This window comes from Besnoitia besnoiti, chromosome VII (genome assembly GCF_002563875.1).
Source record: "Besnoitia besnoiti strain Bb-Ger1 chromosome VII, whole genome shotgun sequence".
In the NCBI taxonomy this organism is placed as follows: Eukaryota; Apicomplexa; class Conoidasida; order Eucoccidiorida; family Sarcocystidae; genus Besnoitia; species Besnoitia besnoiti.
In genome coordinates this window covers 62,298-84,690 of record NC_042362.1, presented here as the reverse complement: position 1 = coordinate 84,690, position 22,393 = coordinate 62,298, and the positions used below count along the sequence as shown (strand labels likewise).

Below are 22,393 nucleotides of genomic sequence, written 5' to 3'. Positions count from 1 at the left end.
ATGGCGCACACCCCTCACGATTCGTGCCACTACTGCGCCGCACCTAACACTTCTCGAAAAACGTCAAAGAAGGCGCGTGCGCCGACGAGTTCTCCGTCTCCTCGCAACTGGGACGGTCACATGCGTTTCTGCGCCACTCGAGAACAGTCGGGTGCGGACGCGTCTCAGGCAGAAGAAGAAGCAGAAAGGGCGCTGGCGCAGCAGACGAGTCTCGCGCGGCTCCGCAAAAGAGCGACCGCAGCGCCGTCTGGCTACGCGCGGGCGTTGTCCTAAGCGCGCCGGTGGTCTCCGCCCCGGTCTTTCACCGAATCCTCCGGAAGCGTGTTCACCTTCAGGCTCAGCTTGCTGCTCTGTAGCGCGGAGCAGCATCTACAGGGTACAGGCCTGCTACGCTTTTAGGCACCTCTTGGAACTCAAAGCAGCAGACTGGCTGTACCACGGGGGCCGCTGCCCGAGCGCGCACACACGGGGAGTGTGCGCACCTTGAAGAGGAATCTCTAAAAACTAAATGCTGCAAATAAATCACCATCGTCGTCCTCCTCCTCGCCCTCGTCCTCGTCCTGAAAGGGAAAGTCTTCTTCATAGTCCAGCTCAAACTCTCCCTCCTCGTCCTCAAGGTCGAGCTCGTCAAAGAGGTCTTCGTCTTCGTCGACCCAAGACTCTCCGCTCTCTTCTTCAGCTTCCCACCACGACTCGACGGAGTCCGCGTCGCCGACCGCAAAGGACGCGGAATTCTTGCGATGCACTCGACCAGGCGCTTCGAAGGCGACGGACGAAGAGCCGCCGCGGGACCTCCGGCGGTGCGCTCGGCCGTCGCCCCCCTCTCTGGAGCCCTTCCGCAGGCCCTCCTCAGCCAACGGCCCTTCGTCGTCGTCGAGGAAAGAGAACGCCACGTCCAAGAACGTCGACAGCCACTCTCGCTCCGTCGGCTTCGACCGGCGTCCCCCCGTGGCGCCCGAGACTCCACGACCGCGCCCTAAGGGGCGCGACCGGCCTCGCCCTGCGTCCGAAGGCAGCGTCGCGCGGCTGACGAAGCGTGGATCGTCGGGGGACCTGCCGTGACGGTCGAAATGTCTTCTCTTCTCCTTGTCACTCAGCAGTTCAAACGCCGAGCGGACGAGCATGAACTTCTCTGCATGCGACAGCGCAGTTGGCCGAGACGCTCCGCCGCCGCCGTTTCCGTCTCCTCTCTGCGCCCTCGCATCGGACGACGCGGTGGGAGCCGGCGCAGGCTGGCGAGGGGACCCATTCCGTGCGTTCGGCTGCTGCGCGTCGGTGGCGCGACCTGACTTCTGCGTCTCTCCAGAGGCTCCAGCGGCTTCCTCTCCCCCGCCAGCGGAGCGCGCCCCTGCGAAGCTCGTCTTCGCCTGCTTGCCCCAGGCGGCGGCCTGGGCGCGGTCGGGGTGGCACACCTTGGCTTTCCGTCGATAGGCGATGCGAATGCACTCCGCGCTGCTGTCGGATGAGACCCCCAGGACTTCGTACGGGTCGAAGAACCTCTCCTGCAGGTCTGCGGCCTGTGCCCCCGCCGCCGCCTCCTCGCTCTCTCCTCCGCGCTCCGCTTCGCCATCGCCGACGGACTGCCGCGGCCGAGGCTGTCTTCCCGAGACGCCTCGTCGCTCGCGGTCGCGCCCAGCGGCGCCCGCCGCGGCACGCTTTCTTCCTCTGCTGTCGTCCTGAAAACCTGCGAAGAGCGAGGAAAACAGGTCGTCCGCGCCGAAGGGCAGCTCGCTGATCAGCGGCTGGCCCGCGTCCGCCTCCGCCGGAGCGAGCTCGCGGATTTCGCACGCAGTTGGCGGAGGCGCACAAGCCGCAGGGCACTCGCCTTTCGCGCCCCTGGCAGCAGGAAAGGACGCAGCGCTCGCCTCGCACTGCGCGGCTGCGGCGCCCCGGCGCGAGGAGGACGCGGCGCGGCGGCGAGAGCTGCCGTCCGCCGCGGGTCGACTCGCGGCCGCAAAGAGAAAAACGCGGGTCTCGGAAAACGCCGGCAAAGGCGCGCGCGGCGGTGCGGAGTCGAGGGCCAAGGGCGCTGAGTGGAGGCAGCAGAAAGACGCGAGGAAGCCGAGAAAACCCGCGGAAAGAAGCGAGAACGAGGGCGCCGATGAGCGAGCACGCGAAGCCGGGATAGCAAAACAGAGACGAGGGAAAGAAGAAGGAACAGCAGACGAAGAAGCGCCGTCGCAGAGGACAGGGAAGACCCGTTCAGTCCTCCTCCGCGCGCGCCGAGCTTCGTCCATATTGAACACAGACTGGAGACGAGGCGGATTCCACGCAGAGACACGGAAGCAAGCGAGATGGGGAATCAGGCAGCCAGGGCCGAAGGAGATGACGAGACGCGGAGGAACGAAGAATTAAGGCGCGGAGGTGCAGCGCAGGGAAGCAGGGAGGAAGCCGGAAACTGCCTACCCGAGCAGCACCGCTCTCCGGTCTGCCATCTTCACTTTTCCGTAGATCCTGGCATTCCGGGCAACCTTGGCTGCAGTGTGAACAACCAGCAGACTGCGGGCTGCATGTGTGTGCCGAAGAGAAAAACGGAAAGAAGGCAGCCGAAATCGCACGCGGGTCCGCGAGGCCTTTCCAGGCGAGAGGAGCGCGGGGCGAGACAGCGCGAGTCAGCGTCAATCAGAAAGGCGGTGCTCTGCGCAGTTGCGTCCTCACCGGGATCGCCAGCGAAGTGCTCTGTGTGCCAGCGAGACGTTCCCTGTGCCAGCGAAACGCCCCCTGCGTGCGACACTGGAGACCCAGGTCCTGAGGAGAAGATGTCTGAGGGTCGGGGATCAAGAAGGGACAGACTCGAAGGCTGTCAGGCATCGATGTTGGTCGGCATTCGAGTTCGCAGCAGCGTCATTGGGCCGCGCTCTCGCCAGCCGCCGCGTCAGCCGCTGCTAGCGAGAAAAGACAAAGTAGCAGGCTGTGCGATTGGGGAACGAGGCGCGCCGCGAGGTTCGCGAGACGCAGCCTGCAGAGCCGAAGAAGACAGAAGACCAAGCGAGAAGACACAAAGTGCCCTCCTGGGGAACTCTCGAGCTCTTCCCTGCGTCTTCACTGGAGCGCATGAGACAGGGCAGATCGCGGCCCAGCTCCACTGGCTTGACACCTGATTCTTGTTTCGTCGAGCGCGGAGAAGACGGAGTGTCTGCGCTTTCTTCGCCTTTTCGCCGAGTGCCCTAAATGATTTTGCTTGGATAGAGCACGCGCGCCGGAACGCCAGACGCGCTCGGGAACAAGACGCGTGCCGCAGCAAGACGCTGGCGGGCTGCGCATGCACACGTAGCATGCAGCGCCAGGGCGCGGAGACGCGGAATCCGCGCGACACATCACAGAAAAGCACACGATGGGGGAGAGGACACGCTCTCCATTGAGTCGCAGAGTCAAGCGAGACGAGGTGTCTATGAAAATTCCACTAGGCAGCAATCGACGGATGCGCCTTTCGATCTGATTCAGTTCCGTTGTGAGGTGCCTCCGCGAGTAGGGTGGCGGGTGTCTCTCAAGCCCCAGAGAGAATCCTCGCCGATTTTTTCAGCCGCAGAGTCCACGCTCCTCGCCGCAGCTGTCAAGATCGGCAGTCCACAATCCGTCTCTGGTAACGTATTCTCTCTGCACAGAAATCTTCTCCCTCCCCCTCCGCCGCTGCGTATTTGCCTCCGCGGGCACGATCAGCCCTCGGAGACCCTTCGGGCTCTCGCCGTGTTGCACCGAGAGACAACTCACGCCCAATCCGCTTCTCCTGGTTGCGGCGCGTCGTCTCCGTCCTGCTGTCGTATATCGCTTTTCTTCTTCCCCTCTTGGGAGCCGACCTCGACGCATTTCTTTCGAGGGTCTCGCGCACACTGAGACTGAGGTTCCGTCGCGGCCTTGGCTGTCCTTCAACGATTTGATCGTCTCTCTTTTTCCGGGATCGACTCTCTTTCGTGGTCGTCTCCTTTCACTCAGTGGATTGCTCTTGCTCACCCTCGTTCGTCGTCTGAGGTGTATCTTCTACTTTTCTAGTTTAGTTGTCCCCTCTGTGGTCGCCTTTTCATCGCGAGCGAGGACGGTCTTCCACCAGCACTCGCTTCTTTTGTCTTTGTATGCTGCGGCGCTCGATGCAGGCCGCCCAGCCCTGCGCGTGCTTCTCTGAGACGCGTCCTGCAGCTCTGCCGTCTGTCTGCGACCGTCTGCAACTCTGCGCGAGCTCTCAGTGCCAACTGCGCCTCTTTTACGCCGACCTGCGTGCGCCTTTAAGCGCTTATTCTGCAGCGCCCGCCTCTGGGCCCTGAGTCGGCCCCTTCGCTGTGTTTTTATGGTCGCGTCTTTGCTTTCTGTGGTGCTTCCTCTGGGCGTGTCGGTCTCTCTTCTGTCGTACTGTGTCTGCCAGGTAGCATGCGCGGCGGCAGGCAGCGAGGCCCGTCTGCGGTGTTGGAGGCTGGACGCCTAGCCGACTCGCTCGCCTGTGGTGCGACGACGAGCGAGCCAGAAGCGAGCGGCGCGTCGCAGGGCTGCGTAAAGGATGTGAATTCCCTTCACGGTGGCGTTGGAGAGGCGCCGCAAATGCCCGTTGAGCGAGGTGGCAGCCAGGCAGCGGCTGAGGAGGAGTTTGTCGCGAACGTCGCAGAAGACGCGGACGCCGCGCAGAAAGTAGAGACGCCAGGCGGAGAGGCGAACGAGGAAAGTGCCGAGGCGCGGGGCGTTGGAGCGCGCGGGGATTCCGTGTCTTTTTCATCGTCCTCGGTCTGGAAGAGCTCCCGAGGCGCATCTCCTTCGCTCGAGCTTCGGCTCGGAGCGACAGCGCCGCTTCTTCGTCCGCGCGCGCTCTCTCTGCCCGTCCGCGGCCTCAGCGAAGATTTCCTACAAGCCCTCGAACAGCTAACAGACGTGCCATGCTTCTTCTCGTCTGGGCTCGTTGCGGCGTCTCCGGAGTCAGCCAGCGACGAGGCGGAGCAGCAGCGAGACTCCGACCTGCAGGGCGCCGGCCTCGCTACAGGCGCTCCAGCAGTGCTCGAGGCAGGCGGGCGCCGGCGTGAGCGCCCCGGGTGGGCGGGACGAGACGTGCAGCCGCTGCCGGCTGCACGCGGTCACGTTAGAAACCCCGGCAGGCTTTTCTGCTGCGAAGGCGAGCCTGAGAAAGGCCTCGAGCGGGACTGCAGCCACGCGCCTCGCTGTGCGGCGGGGCAGTCTCACGTAGAGCCTGCGCGAGGCGCCTCTGGGCCAGCAGGGGGGAGCGCCAGAGAAAGTTGGGCGGCTGAAGGAACGCTCGCTACGTTCGATTTCGTCGCTTTCTGTCCGCTGCCCTCGCCTGCATGCCTAGGGCGGCGCATGTGGCAATCTCTTCAGCTTCTTCGCGGATCCTGCTCGGAAGTTCAAGCCTCCGCGCAAGCTTCGCCGTCCCCCGCGGAGGGTCGCCTGCCGCCTTCAGTCGCTGCCTCTCCGGCGCCGCCTTCGCAGGAGACGGCGACGGGCTCCGGAGACCCTGCGGCACCCTCCTCCGCGCCTGTTTCCAAGCGGCAAGCGAGGAGAGAGAGAAAACGCAAAGCAACAGAGGAAGCAACTCCGCAGCGCGCCTTTGCTGGAGCTTCCTCGTCTCAGTGTGTGCAGATGGAGCACGCGAGGTTGCCGGCAGAGATGGCAGGGACTCAGGAGCCTTCAAACAGAACGGCGAAGCACCAATTTGCACTTTTCCGCGTTGAACAGCGACTGAATGATGCGAGGCTTTTCTCGGCGAGGGGACGCCCTGAGCGCGTGAGGCCTCACAGCCTCCGCGTCCGCACGGGCTTCAGCTGCGTTGCTCCATCGCGGAGGGAGAGGGAGGAGGAGGATGCGGCAAGGCCCGCGGCGCTGCGGGACCGCATCACCGTCAGACTCGTCGATATTTCCTTAAAGCAGAGGCTGAAGGAGGAGGAAATCTACGCCGCGCAGCCGCCGCTGCAGCTGCTTCTTCGCAGAGGCTTCTCCCTTCTCGAAGTTGTGCAGTATACCGCGCGTGTGAGCGGCCGCTGCGAGCGGGTACCGCAAAGCAGATCGCAGGAATTGGCGTGCAGCAGTGAAGCAACCCGGGCGCCCTTACATACAGACGCGGAAACGGTAGCTGAAGATGGAGCAGAAGGAGCGGACGCATTGGGGGACGCATGCGAAGAGAAAAAGAAACAGAGAAGAGAGACGGGTGTGGAAAAAAACGACGAAAATCCAGAAAGGCACAAGGAAAAACGTGGAGGAGCCGCAGACAGGAAAAGAAGACGGGCTTCGGACGGTGAATGCGTAAGAGGATCCGAAGAGTGCCAAAGGCATGTAACAGAAGCAACGGCGGAGGAAGAAGATGTAGACGATGAGAGGTCGTCAGGCCGCGCAGAGGCGGGAGAAAAAGAGGTTCCTACCCCTGCATTAGCGGATGGAACGTTGCGGCCTGCAGCCTGCGCTTCCTTTGCTCAGCCTTCACCGGATATCTCTGGCGCTGCTTGCGATTCGCCCCCGGCTTCTGCCTTCCCCGGTTGCCCTCGTCCGCCCTCTCCTTCGTCTTGCCTCCCTTCTTCTCTTTCTTCTGCTTGCGTGCCGTCGATGCGCAAGGAGACCGATCAGCTGCTCGTACGCATGGGCCTGCCTAAGTTCTTCGATCTTCACCTGCCGCTGTTGTCGGCGTTTCTGATCTGCATGCATCGGCAGCAGTCCCGCGGCCGCGTTTCGAGTTCGGCTGCCTGCGAAGAAGCAAAACAGGAAGCTGAACGGGTGTGTCCGCGGGTGCAAGTCGCCACACAGGAGACAGAGAGGCATCCAAGCGGAAAGCCACACGACACCAAGAAAGAGCTAATGGGAGAGATGAGCCGCGTGGCGAGAGTAGACAGCAGGTGGCACGGCGTAGACCGCGTGAACGAGTCACTTCGCCGATCGAGACTAGTCCTCGCACAGACTCCTCGAGACCCGCTCGCCCTCGCCTCCAGCCTCCGCCAGGCTCAGCGCGAGGCAGAGGAGAACCTCCACCGGTGCAAAAACCGAAATCCGCTTTGTTCCCAAAAGCCTAAAGCTGCCCTGGGAGCGGCCTCTCTGGCGGCGGCGGCGGCGTCTGATCCAGCAGCGGACTGCTCTCTCTCGATATCTGCGTCCTCGCCTTTTGCCTCCTCGCTTTCGCGGGAATATCTCGCCGGCTCGCCTGCCCTTGCGACCGCGTCATCGCTGGATTCATCGCCCTCAGGCGCCTCCTCCTCCTCGATTCCGCCTTCGTCCTCATCCCATGCGTGTGGTGGTGGGTTTTCTCGCGAGGGTGCGTTTTCGTCGGAGACCGCGCAGCAGCCGCTCGAGTCGCTCTTTTCTCAACTTCCTTCCTACTTCAGCGTGGAGGCGTTGCAGCCGTCGCTCCTCGCGGCAGGCCAGAACTCGTTTCGCGTCATGCGGCAGCTCGCGGGACGCTTACACACCGCCCTTTCACTTGCGGAAGACGCGCGACTTCTGTTCGAGTCGACCGAGCCGCGCAGGGATCAAGGCGGCGCGCTGGGCGAGACGGGACAGCAGCCAGTGGAGGCCGCGTCCCTCGACACAGCGGAGAGGCAGACGCGCAAAGGGGAAGGAAAGTGCTTGCGGCGAGCCAGACGGTCGCCTTGCTCTAGTCGGTCTCTGTCTCCACCTTCGCTGGCCTCCTCGCGCGCTGCCGCTGCACTCCCAGCCTCCCTCGGCGCGTCGCTGTCGCCTTTCTCTGTGGAAGTCGCTGTAGTGGAGAAGGTCAACGGCGAGAACGCTCAGGTCTCCTTCTCCCCGACGCTAGACGCGTGGTGTATCTGCAGCAAAAACGTGTCCATGGTCGTGCCTTCTCGCGCGTTGATCTGTGAGCGAGGCGCGACACGAGAAAAGAACGCAAGCGGCAAAGAAGATTCTCTGTGCGAGCTGAGGGGCTTGCAGAGTGCCCGTGAACAAGGAGAGGAGACAGAGGCGCCGCAAGGCCTCGATGCGACTGCGTCCGCGAAAGGCAGCCTCGTGCACAGCGGGCAAAGAGGAGACAGAGACGAAAATGCTGGTGGAGAAGCTGAGATGCGACAAGCTCATTCGCCGACGGCGGGCGCGCTGGCGGAAAAAGTCGAGGGGGAAGTCGGGGAGTCCAACAAAGATATTTTCGACCGAAAAGAACCAAGATACCAGTACGCAATCAAAGTCGCGCGAGCGTGGCGAAGGCTTCTCGCAGGTCGCTCGTCCGAACAGGTAAGACTATTCTTGCCTCTCGCTTTCGTTTCATTCCAGCCCGGCACACACATCCTCGCGAGACAGACGGGGAGGAAGCGTCGACTTGCAACTTCCGCGAGCCGAAAAAGGGTTCCTCGTAGACGCACTGGCTGGCCTGAGTGCGAGAGGGTCTGCGGTCTGTTTAAGACAGGTTTGGGGCGGGCGAAGTGGCGTCTGTGTCAAGCTTCTCTCACCCTCGCCTCATAGGCACTATTGCCTGTGTGTGACGCGTTCCAGGGAGTGTGTGCCTGGGTTTGCTGCCGCTGTTTCACAGGTGACCGCTTTGCAAGACTTTCTCTCCAGTCACACGATCGTCGGGGAGCTGGTCGGATGCCCTGACAAGCAGCACTTCCTCGCTTACTCAGAGGCGTCATGCCGCGAGCGCGCGTGGCTGGCGGGCGTGGCTGAGGAGCCCGTGAGCTCTTTGCCTTCCGGCGCGACTACCTCCGGCGTCTGCCCGTGGGCACCCTCCTCCTCGCCTCATCTAGTCTTCTACGCAGTAGTTCCGCACGACGGTCTCCAAGTCTGCCTGCCGCCCTCAGCTGCGCTGGCGCTTCTTCGCGAGACGTTTCGCTTGCCGACAGCTCGTCTCTTCTCGGCCTTCGCGGCCTCGTCTCTGGTGGAGCTCCTCTGCGGCCTCCAGCGCCTCGAGGAGCGCGTGTTTTCCAGCGACGTGGAACAGGACGGTGTGGGCGAGGGTGTGGTCCTGTACTTCACAGCGCCTTATCCGCTCGCGGTCTCCTCACTACCGGCGTCGCTCTCGTCGCCCGCCGCGTCACCCGCCGCGTCGCCCTTCCCGCCAGCTCCCTCTGGTGCAGCGCCGCGACCTTTCGCACCTCCGTCTGCGCTTCGTGTCTTCCCGCTTGTCCTCGGACTAACAAAGGTGAAAAGCCTCGGCTATGTGCTGCGCCGCCGCATTCGAGAGAAGCTGCGGCACGCGATCGCGTCTTCCTCGCTTCTCGCTCTCTCTCCGCACCTTGCCCTGGAATCTCTGTCTCCGCGCCAAGAGCTTCCTCCGCTTACCTTGTCGTCGCTTCCAGGCGCGCCGCGCGCCTCTCTGCAGCAGGCGCAGGCTCTCGGCGATCTCGCGACGCTCTCCTGCCGTCGCAAGCGGAAGCTGCGACAGCTACTCGCCGGCAGAGGCCGCTCAGCACCGGGTGCCGCCAAGAGGGCGTCCCTGAACACGTGTATGAAAGATAGGCCCTCGCCGTCGAGTGTGTTAAAAGAGGAAACACCACTCGAGTCTGCGGGGGGGGAAGACGAAGGCAGGGCAGCACCAGGCGCAGAGGTCGACAGGGCTCTTGCCGGCATTCTCCGTCGCTTCTCCGCCGAACTCCGGGAGAGACAAACCAGGCGAAAAGACGCGTGTGACGCTTGCCAAGGCCATGAAGGCGACAGCACGGGCTCCAGAAACCACCCTGCTGAAAAGCGACGAGAAACGGAGAGAAAGGAAGCGCTCCTTCCAGGCGACGGACAGGGAGGGGGGAAAAGGGTCTCGGATTCTGACGAAGAGCTCGTGGAGAGCCAGCCGGCGTGCCGGCTGTTGAGGACGACGGGGCGATCGGCGAGCTCACAACGAGTTGATGCAGCTGTTGCTGCATGGACTGCGTTCGCGAAAGTGGGTAGTTCGTCTTCGACTCTTGCAAGTCTCGAGGACCGCGCAGAGCCATGGCTCGTTGAGTTCGCACAAGAGGCGATCGGGATCTTCCCGTCTCAGCCGGCCTTCTACTCTGTGATAGCTCGGGTGCGTTCAGTTCTTTCTGCGCCCTCTCTCTCTTCGCCTTCCTCCCCCGCTTCGCTGAGGAGAGTCCTCCAAGCAAAGGCGGCTGGCGGGCAGGTCTGGGGGCCTGGCGGAAGGGGCGGCAAAACAGGCGGTCAGGCAGCGCCCACCGAAACACTGGAGTGCGAAGGCCTTGAGAATCCGGCAGCGCATGCGCAGCCAAGTTGCGTACGCGACGAGGCGTTCCGCATTATTCTTTCGCTCACCCTAAAGTACGAGGACGCGCTTCTTTATGCCGCGTGTCTGGCCTCCGCCGCCATCTGGCGCTCGCACGTTCACGCGTCGGGGGGTGCCTCGTCTGCTCTCCGAGCGTTCCCGCCGTCGCAGCTGTCTCCCACGGCGAGCTGTGCTTCACCTCCGGCAGAGGCGCGCACAGGGAGGTGCGGTCAGCACGCTGGGGTGGAACGCAAGGCGATTCCGGAGCAGCGCGTGAGCGACATGTCTTCTCGGGATCTAGAAGCGCTCGTGGATCTTCGCTTCCTCGACTTCATCGACGAAGCGGCCGAGTTCCGGAAGGCGGTCGACGCTGACGGGCTGTGCCGCGGCTCCTCGAGCGCCAGCGCACCGCACAGAGGAGGCGAGAAACATGAGGCAGACCACGCAGAACTGCTTGCTGCAGTGAAAAGCAAGGATGCGCAGGGGGCCAGGAGGGAGTCGTTTTATCGAGAAGAGGAGCCGGCGGGGGGGTGCCGCCGAGGCGGAGGGGACTGCCGCGCAGCGGACACTCTTGCCCAGCCGTGTTCTTCGTCGTCAGTCGTGTCTCTGTGTCCGTCCTCTGTCTCGTCGCTTCCCCTGCGTAAGTCGCGTTCGTGGGTTGGGTCGCCCTCTCTTCCTTCTTGCGCGGCCGCGGGATCCCCTCTCACGGTGCGTCTCGTCGTGCCGCCGCTCTCTCTCTCCTTCCGCACCTACTGCCGTTTGAGAGCTTTAGCGGAGTCGCGTGGACTCTCCCTCGTCGTGCGTCATTGTGGGTTCGAGCCTTGCGAGTGCGACGCCAGAGACGCTGTCGGAAGCGACTGGAGGGCTGCTGCCGACTGGTGCGGCCCTTTGCCTTCCTGCTGTGCCTCGCCTTCGTCTCTGTCGTCTCCGCCCGCGGCCGGAACGGTCGTCTGGGGCTGGGGACAGGGCGACGGGTCCGACAGGGGAGACGAACTGACGGCGGACATGCGTGCGTCGTTGAAAAACTTTGCTCTGCTTTGTCTCCTAGCGGAGGACGAGCGGGAAAGCAACGACGAAGCAGCTTCTACGACGGCAGGCGAGGGCGAGGGCGACGCTGAGGCCCTGCACTGCGCCCTCCCTGTGAAACGACAGAAACAAAGGCGCACCCACTGTGCAGGCCTTCCGAACGTTAACCTCCAGGATGATGAAGCATGGTCGTCATGCGTTTCTGAAAGACAGGAAGCAGGACAAAGGCGAGAGAGCGAGGTGACGAGCCCCTTAGTTGCAGCGGCTCTGCGCTTCTGTCGCGTGGTGGAGGCAGAGAGAGCAGAGGGAGAAAGCAACGAACTCGCCAGGGCGAGGCACGAAGGAGGCGCACACGGTCGCAGCGAAGCGAGAAGGGTCGGAGGCGAGCGCTTGCTCTCTTCGCAGCTCTCGTGTGCGCACACGCACGACTCCGTGTCTAGCGGCCGGAAGGCAAGCGAGGCGCGCGTGCCCACACACGCGGATGCAAAGAAAAACGGACGGGAGAGCCATGCTTCGCGCCTGCAAGACGTACTCGTGACAGACGCCACTGTTAAGTTCCTGAGACTGCTTCCGCCGTTGTTATCTTCCGAGAGACTTCTTCATCACGTGCTCATGTTGCTGCGATTCTGGCGAGTCGTGCCCACGCAGCTACTGGAGACCACAGGCGAGCTCGACGGCGTTCCGCGGGGGTCCTGCGTGATTTCGCAGCGTCCACACGTCTCCAAGAGTCCCTCAGTCTCGTCTTACACTCCGCGAACGCAGAGGCCTCACCAAAACCCGGTCTTCTTCATTGGAGCGCCTCTCCCAGGGGGCGAGGAGTCCAGCGAGTCGCGGGCGTTGAAGGGGCCGCGAAGGCGGGTGACAGGAGGGCTTCCTCCCGACGCAGGAGACGGACCCGTGGAGGACGCCGCCACCTCCGCAGGCGCAGATGCGTGTTTCCGGCGGTTTGTTGAAATCCTTGACCACGTGAAGCTCACGATCGCGCCGGCAAGCGGCCTGCGCGATATGCGAACCGGGGACAGGCATCGCCCGAGCCTATGCGGAACTTCTGGGCTGAAGGGGAGACGAGCAGGAGACTCGCCAGGGAGGGAGAAGGATGCAGACGCTGCAGAAGGAAGCGGATGCGTAGAGCCACAAAATGGATGTGTGTGCTCGTCTTCACGGGCTGTCAAGTGCGGCGGAACAGACGGCCGAGCCAACGCCGGGATGGAGAGGTCGCCGACCTCTGCAAGTCAGCCCGCGGAGACTCCCTGCGTCCAGGGAAGCAGCGGGGAACGGGACACGCCCGAGGCGGAAAGCCAGAGAAAGGAGCAAAGGCCCGCGTCCCAGCGAGCGAACGGTGAAGGCGATGCTCCCATCGCGACGGTGACCTGCATTCTGCCTGTGGGGTTCCCTGGGTGCGGCAAGAGTACGACAGTGATGCACTTTGTCCGCGCAGCGGTCGCGAACTGCCTCACCAAACGAAAGCGGGATGCACGCGAGAGCTGCAGCGCAGAAAGCCAAGAAATGGTGCCCGCGGACGGGCGCCAGGCAAGCAGATGGCGACGGGAGGAGGACAACACCGAGCAGGGTCGGCCCCAGGAAGGACAGAGACGGACGCCGAGTGTCGACTCGCAGGCGGAGACAGCTGGCGAACCTGGACGCCCCACAGGAGACAGTGGCATTCAAGGGGAGGAGGCAGGGGCATTCGGAGAGGGCAGAGCGCGAAGCACGCGCTGGGACGGAGACTGGCGAGCCGACGGTCCTCAGCTGTTGCTGGCTGATGCTCAGGCCGGAGACATAGGTAAGAAATCAGAAGATGCTGTAAGGGACTCGAAACCAGACCCAAGTTCTACGAGTAACGATACACGTGCGGTCGCAGAACGGACGATTCTGTAGAACAGACGCTAGTACGGGCTGCAACGGGAAGGCTTTAGAGGTGGAAGAGTCGAGCGAAATCGCGCAAGATTCGCTGGGTGTAGCCACAGTCGCGCAGAAGAACACAGTCGCGCGGAAGAAGGGAGGGAGGAGAAACCCACCAGGTGGTAGTTCAGCCGTTGCAGACAGATACACAAAAAACGCATAATTCTATCATCTCGGTATGGTTCAGGCGATGCCGACCCCGGTTCAGGGAGTGTAGATTCCACAGTGGTGACAGCGAGTGTGTGTCCGGTGCTTCCTACGAACTGCAACTTCTCCTTCGCGCTTCCCACATTCCCTTCGGGACATTTTTGTGTGTGTCATGTGCTGTATCAATTCTCAGCGATCACAGTATGGAACGCGTCGTCGCTACATCCGCAGCTGGTTTCTGAAGGCAAGATGCGCAACCCAGAACCGCATGCAGGAGAGCAGGGCGCTGAAGAACGGATCGGCGGTCTTTGTCAGACGCCGCAAGAAGCATGGCCTGCGGCGGAGGGCAGCTCTGCGCCCGCGCCGGGCGAGGCAGATATAGTCTTTTTCGTCAGCTCAGACGAGGCGACAGGCGCCGCGCTCCGGCGGAGAGGACTTCAGAGGCGGGTGCCGCGAAGCACGAGTTTCCAGAAGGCGGCACAGGCCCTCGGCCTCGCGCGGCAGGAGGAGGAAGTACCCGAGATAGAGGCGGGAGAGTGGGATGGTGTAGAGATTCCGCAAGACGTCTTCCGAGCCGCGGCGCGGGAAGGAGCCAGAAACCTCGCCACGAGTGTAGACGAGTTTTTCAATCAACTTGGGGAGCGTCTTCTCGTGCAATTACGAAATCTGGCAGAGGACGAACGCAAGGACGCAGCAAGGGAAGGAGGGCAGGGAAAATACAGTGGTGACGGGCAAGGAGATGCGACTCAAACAGCAGCCGAGGCAGGCGCAGGGGCGCGAGGTGGCGAACGTGGGGAATGTGTAGCGCGAGACGACCAAAGAGCCAGCGCCGTCCCGGTTCACGCCACGCCGCAGGTAGCGAACCGCTGTGGAAGCAACTGCGGGACGCAGTCGATTGGCGACGGTCAAGGAGCCCCTGGTCAGGGCAGAATGCTGTGGAGACCGCTACGCGTCCTGGTTCTCATCGATAAAAACTTTCCAGTAGAGGCTATTCGCAAGCAAGCCGCAGTTCTACAGGAACACTTTGCCGCCCTCAATGCGAAACTAAATGACGCGTGGGCAGCGAGGGTCGACGGGCGGCTTCTGGGAAGCGCACCTGGTTCGCAGCTGCACGCAGGGCATCCTGCTCTCTCCTCTCCAGTCTGCACCGGCGATGCCCAGCCTCCCCTGGGGCGAGAGGCACGGATGCGGACCCTAATCAGGGGTGCTGTTTGTCTCATGACGCTGCCGCCTGACGCTCTCCCAGACGGGTCCCTGCACGGACGCTTTTTCGCTCCGCCCGCTCTGCCTTCGTCTGTTTCGAGCTCTCTTCCCCCCGCGCTTCCTCCCTCTGCGCTCCCGTGGGCTTTCCCTTGGTCGCTACCGACCCTGCGTTGCTGTCTCCGTCGTGTGTTGTCCCGCACGGATCACCCCACACTGCAGTCGCACCGCAGACGGGCGCCCGAAAGTTCTTCGGTTCATCCTTTCGCGTCTCTGCTCCCGTCTCGCCTGGCGGCTGGGCGACCGGAAGGCCTGTCACAGTCCTGTCCGCCCGCGCCTGGTCTGCCGCCCGTCGTCGCGCTCCGTGGCGGCCCCTCTGGAGAAGTTCTTCGCGGAGACAGCAACCCCGCCTGCGCGGTTGTGAACGTCTTTTTGTCCTTCGTGTGCCTCTATTGGCGGCAGTCTCTCGATACCGCCGAGCTCTTGAGGATCCCAGGCGTCGATGCAGTTCTTCCCTGCCACTCCGTTTGGCTGGCTGGCGGCGGAGAGCAGCGCGGAGCCGGCTACGCAGGTGAATCTGGAAGCGAGGCGGACGCGGTGATTCGCCGCCAAGCGCTCGTGTTACCCCCTGCGAACCGTGAAGCAGAATGCGAGCTCTTGATTGCAACTGCGCTTCAAAATATGAGGCCCTTCGACGAGAACCGTGCAAACACTCCCCTATACGAGCGGCTCATCTCTATTATATGCGCCAGCCCGGTGCCGGGCATCGCCGGCGGCGACACCGAGTTCGCGGGAGAGGCCCAGACGGTTCCCGTTTCACTCAGTTCAGAGGCACGACACGCGCACGAAGGCGCGGCAGGCGGAAGCAGCCACGAGGGCCTCGCCGCCCACTATCCAGAGGCATCGGAGCGTCATGGGTCGAGGGTGCCAACGCTGGCTTTGCCTGCCGATACAGCACGCGAGGCATCGAGGCAGGTGGAAACGACGTTTGAGCGGCTCGCTCGCGAGCCTCATTTTGGCGAGACTTTTTTCAATGCGGACGTGTACGGCCGGGCTCCTCGCCCAAGCGCCTCCCACAGCAGAGGCCACCGCGACATGCGCAGCTCCCAAGGGTTCCACTCGCAGGCGTGGCGGCAGCCACCCGGTGCTTCAAGAAGAGGCGAGCGTGCTCTCCAAGTGCCTCCATTCTCGCAGGGGGGGCGGTACAACGGCGAGGCCCGCGGGACTCTTGGACACGTGGATCCGGGTCTCAGTTCCCAAGGGGGAGGCACGGGCATGCAGGCAGCTGCCCTGCAGTTCGGACCGGGCGTGGTGTCAGCGGCACACGGCGAGCTTGCGCGTGCAGCAGTCTCCTACGGCTCTGTCGTCCAGCCGCCTCGCGGCTTGGACTGCATTCCGCGGCGCGAGTGCGGGGATGACATGCCGCGCCAGCCGCATGTCGGCGACAGAGAGTCAATCGGAGGCGCTCGCGGAGAGCTAGCTCGAACATCTTCTTTTCCGGCGCATCCTCGCGGGGGGTGGGCAGGTCAAGACGCGAGCCACCCATCTCTCCGTGCACAGTCGGGCGGGCCGCCAGTCTGCGACAAACGAGCCTTTGACGGCCAGCGGGAGTCGGAGCGGCGGCTGGGACTCGAGGAACCGCAGGCAGCGTATGCCTCGCAAGTTCGCGAACAGTCCCTCCGTGATAGCGAGCGCCGTCTTCTCGATGGCTCGCCAGGTCGCCAGTCAGAAGGGAGCCAAGGAAAGGGGTGTGGAAACGGTCTCTGTCTGTCACGAGAAGCGAAGGCGCACATTCTGGAGAGCTGGGGAGAAGACGACGTCGAACAACAGCGAGACTCGTGGAGACCCGTGGACCTTCCCCTTCCCATCTACTTCAGCATAGATGTACAGCGGCATGCCTCGATGCTGTTTTCCCTGGTTGCGACCGGTCTCGACCGGCTGCGGGGAGAAGCCGAGTTAGATGCGCTCCTCTTGGCATGCGAGCGCTTCTCTCAGCTCGTCCGCGCGACGCTACGCTGCGTAGCAGGTCTCCACGTGACGTCTTTTTTTATAGGCGGAGGCACGCTGCGGGTGACTCAGCAGCAGGTAGATGCTGCAGAGGGGCGCGCGAAACAAAGAGAGAAGGAAGCTAGGTATCACCCGCAGTTGATCTCGCCGCAACTTGCTCTGGGAAGCGCAGAGATACCGTCGAGCGACTTTGCTGGAGAATCACCACGAGCAGAGAGAGGTATGCCGGGCGAGACGTCGCCGTGTGCCCGGCGCGAGCGTGACGGCGGTGCTAGAGGAGGCCTCCATCTGTCACCACGCGACGCAGAGTTTCTTGCGGCCGTCACCGCTTCGCGGCGTGCTCTTGGCAAGTCTTTCAGCGTCCAGCTCTCACATATTGTTTTCTTTGGCGAGGGTCTCGTCGCTGCAGGCGTCAAGCCGTTGGCTCCTCTCGTGCTTTTGGCCAACAACTTCGACAGCGTTGAAAACCGTTCAAGGTCTCAGGCTCGAACGCCTGTCGCCAGCGTTGCTCCTGCTTCTCGTACAGCCTCTTTTGACTCGCAGAGAGAACAAGCGTCTCTGAATCTCGAGCATCGGACGCAGTCGTCCTGCGCTGCATTCGGCTTGCGGAAGCAGGTCTGTGGCGATGTGGTTTTCCCGGGGAATCCTAGGGAAGCGTCACAAGCGTATGGAGGTACGGGTCAAGCGAGGAGCGACGGCGCAGCTGCTGTAAGGCTCCGCAAGTATGTGGAAAGTGGTGCCGCCTCTGAGCAAGGCAGTGCACTCGGTGAAAGCGATGGCTTGACTCCCCTGCCTTTCGGAGAAGGCAGGTATCCTCATGTTTCGCTCATGCTTGCCAAGCACCTGAAGCCGACGTTCAGCAACGTGGTGATGGCGGCCGCAGCTACAGCGCAGCGAGTAGCACAGAATCAGGGGCTCATACGGCCGAACAGCATGCCGATATTCAACACCGGCACGGAGGATGGCGACGGAGCTCAAGACGTGCAGCCGACTCAGCATCTCTTCTCTGAAGTGGAGGAACATTCTTCGGATGGCGCAGGGCAGTGGATCCTCTTCAAAGATGCTCTAGTCTCAGGGCGTCGTGATACTGTTCTCATTTGGTGTCTGCCACGGCCATCCGTCATTCTGGAGGGAGTGTTTGTCGAAAGGTGACAAGCTAGAAAAGAAGCTCTCAGCGGTCTTGCTATATGCCCCTCGGGTACAAAAGATTCCAGCTTCTATAATATGTGTGAGTGTGTCGTAGCTCAGGGGACGGGCGCCTGCTGCGCTGACGCAAGAACAGCGTAGCCGCACTGTGGGCGCGCTGCGCACCGGTGTCCGGAAAGTGATGAGTGAACTCGTCGTAAAATTTTACGCCTACATAAAAGGACGCACAGCCAGCGTCTTCAGGCACTGCATAAGTCGTCCATTCCATTCCACGCGGCTGCTCTTTGCACAACACCTCGATGCCCGAGGTCCTCCAAGCACTACCGAGAGCAGGTAGAAACCGAAAAAGACGCTAGACGATACGGGTTAAGCAATCAAGATCGACATCGACTAATGAGTACAATGCAGACGCCACGCCATCTAGCAATCACCACAGGGTGGTTGCATCTAGCAGATAATGTAGCACAATTACTACATGTTGCAGCTGCTGGGAGGCGACCACGCCGTATCCTTCTCCCGCTGTGACAGACCAGGTTAACAAAACATGCATAGTCGCAGTGATAAATGGGGCACACCCTGATTTCATGAGGTGTGACCCCGCAAAAGCATATACGACATGCAAGGATGTTCTCGGGGATCGTCTTGTTCCACAGTTATCTACGGATCCTCCAAAGAACATGTTCTATCGGCTGGATTCGTAAATGCATTTTTCATTCCAAGAAGCACAGTAGTCGCGTCCCGTCATCTGTATACAAGTCCGCCCCCCGCGAGGCCGGGTGATTGGCTCACGCCAGAGTCCTACTCCGTTGTATCTGAAACCATCTCCCGTCTGACTTCACCACCTTTCGGAATGGTGTAGACTTCTTTCACCGGCGAGGGCTCATCGGTCATGAACAAAAGAACGTCCCACTGGTCTGGATCCTGCGATTTATCTTGACGAGTCATGGCGCCGACGGTGCTGGGTAGATGCCAGGTGCATTCCTTCGGTAGGGGGCTGTTCCCAAAATGCTTCAAGTTTACGTCCTGGAATTGAACAAATTCCAGTGGTACGTTAACTGCAAGCCGCGGTGCCGCCCGGAGATCTGCACGTAATCTAATGAACAGTACGCAACCCGGCAACAACTCCCACACACCTTCTTCGATTGGGGAACGCTGTCGCCTGCTCATAATCTGGTTGACTGCTGCTCTCTTTGAAAGATCTCGAGGGACGACAAACACGCCTGGATTGAACTCGAGCTCGACAACCACAGCAGTTACGCGTTCACTATTTTCCTCCTTCTCTCGCATGACGACGAAGTAGCGAGAATTGTCGTCAGCCACGCACTCGGATGGCAGAAAAATGTGCTCCGTCACCGGGACAACCTCGTCTTGCGGGGCGCTTGCAAGTTTCCTGCCTACCCAAGACGAAATGCGACTGAGATCTGTAGCATTCGAAAAACTCGGTCGTTCATCATACGTAATTGTTAGCTGTTGTTTTTTATTGTTGACTTCCACCTCCCTAATCCTTGTGACACCTCCCATGGCCTTCTTCAGCTTCGAAACTCCGAAGCTCAGAACAACTTTGCACGTCTCAACGTCAACGTAGTGGAAATCCGGATGGCTGATGCCTGCCCAACGCCTGAAAACGTGGTGGTACGCGGCTGATACGGCGCTGGCGGCCACTTTCGCCGCCAGCTTTCCAGCTTCTTCTGCAGCCTTGTTGTCAGACTCTTGACGCCGCAGACTTTCAGTCTCGCTCGAGAGGGTCTGCACGTGACTGCCTGTTGACAGCGCGTCAGTGCCTATAAAAGCAAAAGCAAAACAGTAGCCAGACAGTTTCGAATACCAATAAAGCCACAACCGTACAGCCGACACATACTGCAGAGGGAGAAGAGCCCCAATAAGCCTCCCCGCCAGGGGACAACAGAACAAAAGTCAGTCACACAGATCACAGCGGCATACCTGTCTCCCCTTTTTACCTACTCCAGATACCGCAACGCGGCAAAATAATAGCTGCATCAGAGCCGCCCATACTTCCACCCTTAGATACAGGCTTGCTCTGCGGTCAACGGCGACCACTCACCGTGCTGATATCCGAGCATAAGCCAGCAGCACAGTGCCAGGGCGCCGCTGAATCGGGGCACCATTTTCTTGAGGCGGGTCCCCCAGTGGAACCTCAAAAGCACCGGCCTTGAAGGAAGGAAACAACAAACAAACACAAGTAGAGCAATACAACGCAACTGCTGCCAAGAAAGCAAGACACATACCAGACAGTGTCGATTCAGCGACGGGGAACCGAGTGTCGGCTCCCTGTGTCAGAGACGTCGAGACACTCTCGTCTCTATGGGTCTCTTTGAGACGCGCCAAATCGTTCGCAGTGAACGGGACACCTTACCTTGCGGATGTTAAACGAGGCTTCATTCACTCTTGCTCATTTTGGAGACCACTATGGCGGATTTGTGTGAGACAGCTCGCTTACCTAGCACTCTTGCCCTCGGATCCCCACTACCATTCCTGGTCCAATTTGTCCTACAAGGCACCTCCGAGACTACCTGTCGAACAGTTACATCGTTTTGAAGCATTTTTGCATGCGTCTGATACTCCCAAATAGGTGAATGTGGCGGCAGGGTCTCAAAAGCGGACTGCGCGACGGCCCCTGCTTGTAGCACGCTCCAGTACCTGCAGCCTACGTAGGGTCACGATCCAGCACTTCCGGTTCTGGCCCTCGCACTGAACACTCAGTCCTCTGGAAACACTAAACGCTTCTGCATATCTGCAGTTGTGCTCTTAAATATCATATCTCCTTGATCTTCCACTTTATCATCCCCGTCGATGTTGCCAGGCTCTGAGAGCCACTGGCAGGAGCCGTTCATGAGGCCAGCCAGCTTGGCGGTCGACAGAAGCTAGCACTTCACTCATGCCCAGATGCGATTTCTGGAATCGTACTACAAACTGGTTCTGTGTGCCTATGTTTTTGGGCTGCATCCTTTCTGGCAGTGTGACGTGCGTAGTGGCAGGGGCACCGCTGAGACCTGCCGCTTGGAACACATGAATGTCGTTCAGACCGAGCGTGCCAACAGGAGTGTGTTTCGGACATGGCTGTAATGGCAGACCCAGGAAGTTCGTTAGTTTGGGTCTTCGGGGCTGGGCAGTTGTCTAAAAAACCATGTGCTAACACTTCTGTCCGTCAAGGTATCTACTGTACCTTACATCATGCAAAAATTGCTCAGTACGAACAACGGCAGTACTAAGTACAGCCCTCTTGCAGTGAAGAGGACGCCTCCCCTGCAAACAGTGATGCGCTCTAGCCTCATCCTGACCTCATCGTTTAGGCGTGCGCCATCACATATCACATAATGCGTTTTACTCGTGCAAACGCAGCCGCGCAAAGAAACCAGGCCAGTGCGGCGTCGGAGAAGAATGTCGTGCCTGCTAGAGTGGCTGCTGCGAATCAGGCACGAAGCACCGCTTTGACGCTAAGGCTATAGAGAACCAACACAGCAACTGGAGAAGGACTACCAACTACCAGCTGAATCGGCACTATCAGCGTTTAACTCCCCTTAGTGAAAACACCTCATCACCACGCTCGCATTTCGATATCAACTGCATATGCACAACGCAGTTGTCCTGTCCAGCTGTGTATCAGTTCGTAGATCCAAACTCTTCCCCCCACCCCCCTCTAGACAGTATCGTCACCGTCGGTCGTCTCATCCTGCCTTGTTCCTCTTGCGGCTGGACACAGCTGTGTCCCCCATTTGGAGTCTTGACAGATATTTCATTGAACGAGAATCATGTGGACTAGTAGGTTTCGGAGGGATGAGCGTGGCACGGAATACAGGAGGTGACACATTGCTGCGCGCAACCAGACTGAACGGCCACTACGGAATTAGGCGCGTAACAACAAGTCCGCATGCGGGTGCGGGGCCCGCCTTGTGCTTGGTTTTTATCGTGGATTCGTGGCTTGAAACAGAATGTGGTGCCATGTTACGCATTTGGAAGTGTCTCGTACCATCAATAAGCTGTCTGCAGGTACTTGTGAAACGACTGGCTGGTGAAGGTAGTGGCAGAAGAAAACAAGATCCGTCTCTCTCGCCAGAACCCTATATAAAGCCGATTATCAAAGCCGGGAGCCGGCTACATCCTCAGAGCTCAGTAACAGGCGGAGCGTCAACATCGTTTCGAATAGTTGCCTCCAGAAGCTTAGTTTGCTGTCTATTCCGTCACCGATGATCTTGAGAGAGCATTAATTGAACCTGCTGGGTGCAGCGCTCTAACTATACCGATGCTTGTATTCTTTAATGTTTGCCGCCACTGTCGTAGGTGAAGTTCTGACAAAGCGCCCTACTGCAACTGGCTGGCATTTTTCTTCTTCGCGTGCTTTATTACTCAAGTCGTGTGTGACTTCTTGGTCTGGCTTCATGTGATCATACCATTTCAACGGCAACAAACGAATTGTTTACGTCACTAGAGGCACATTCTATGGTGGCGGTTTTCAATCAGAGCAAACATTCCAGTCACACTGCGCAGCTAGGAGACATAGGTCTTGCAGAGCATTCATGCAACGCGCGTACAAGAGAGTGATGTTTTGCAGGATCACGATGGGCTAGCTTTTAGGCGATCCAATACTTCCTCACGCATATGCACCGCAGCTTCCCATGAGAGCATACAACGGTCTTCTGGGTCTCGGTTCGTGTGTTATGAAGAGCGAGCGGAAGCATAAAAGGGTCAGTCAACTAGGCCCTGCTATTTCTCTTACCTTCGAGCTGTCAAGGCACCCGCCAGCTCTTCGCTTGGACGTTTGGCCATATAGCGCTTCGCGCGTTTGTAGAGTTCTTTTTGGTATCCGCTCATTTATCACAGCCATCCAGC

At 60.5% G+C, this 22,393-nt stretch overlaps 4 protein-coding genes across 4 annotated transcripts; 2 read left to right on the top strand and 2 right to left on the bottom strand.

Moving 5' to 3' along the window:
* On the top strand, window positions 1-273 carry BESB_076050 (uncharacterized protein; the record flags this gene model as incomplete). Its single annotated transcript, XM_029365966.1, has 1 exon — window positions 1-273. One exon carries the CDS (start codon window positions 1-3, stop codon window positions 271-273), a length of 273 nt encoding a protein of 90 aa, XP_029217397.1.
* Window positions 274-497: 224 nt separating this feature from the next.
* BESB_076040 (DnaJ domain-containing protein) lies at window positions 498-2,237 on the bottom strand (the record flags this gene model as incomplete). The annotated part of the gene is made up of 1 exon (XM_029365965.1): window positions 498-2,237. The coding sequence occupies one exon, from the start codon at window positions 2,235-2,237 to the stop codon at window positions 498-500; it is 1,740 nt and encodes a 579-aa protein (XP_029217396.1).
* A 2,293-nt stretch (window positions 2,238-4,530) lies between these two features.
* Window positions 4,531-17,551, top strand: BESB_076030 (uncharacterized protein; the record flags this gene model as incomplete). The annotated part of the gene is made up of 3 exons (XM_029365964.1): window positions 4,531-8,160; window positions 8,456-12,926; window positions 13,386-17,551. 3 exons carry the CDS (start codon window positions 4,531-4,533, stop codon window positions 17,549-17,551), a joined length of 12,267 nt encoding a protein of 4,088 aa, XP_029217395.1.
* A 792-nt stretch (window positions 17,552-18,343) lies between these two features.
* On the bottom strand, window positions 18,344-19,671 carry BESB_076020 (uncharacterized protein; the record flags this gene model as incomplete). The annotated part of the gene is made up of 2 exons (XM_029365963.1): window positions 18,344-19,326; window positions 19,608-19,671. 2 exons carry the CDS (start codon window positions 19,669-19,671, stop codon window positions 18,344-18,346), a joined length of 1,047 nt encoding a protein of 348 aa, XP_029217394.1.
* Between the last annotated feature and the right edge of the window lie 2,722 nt (window positions 19,672-22,393).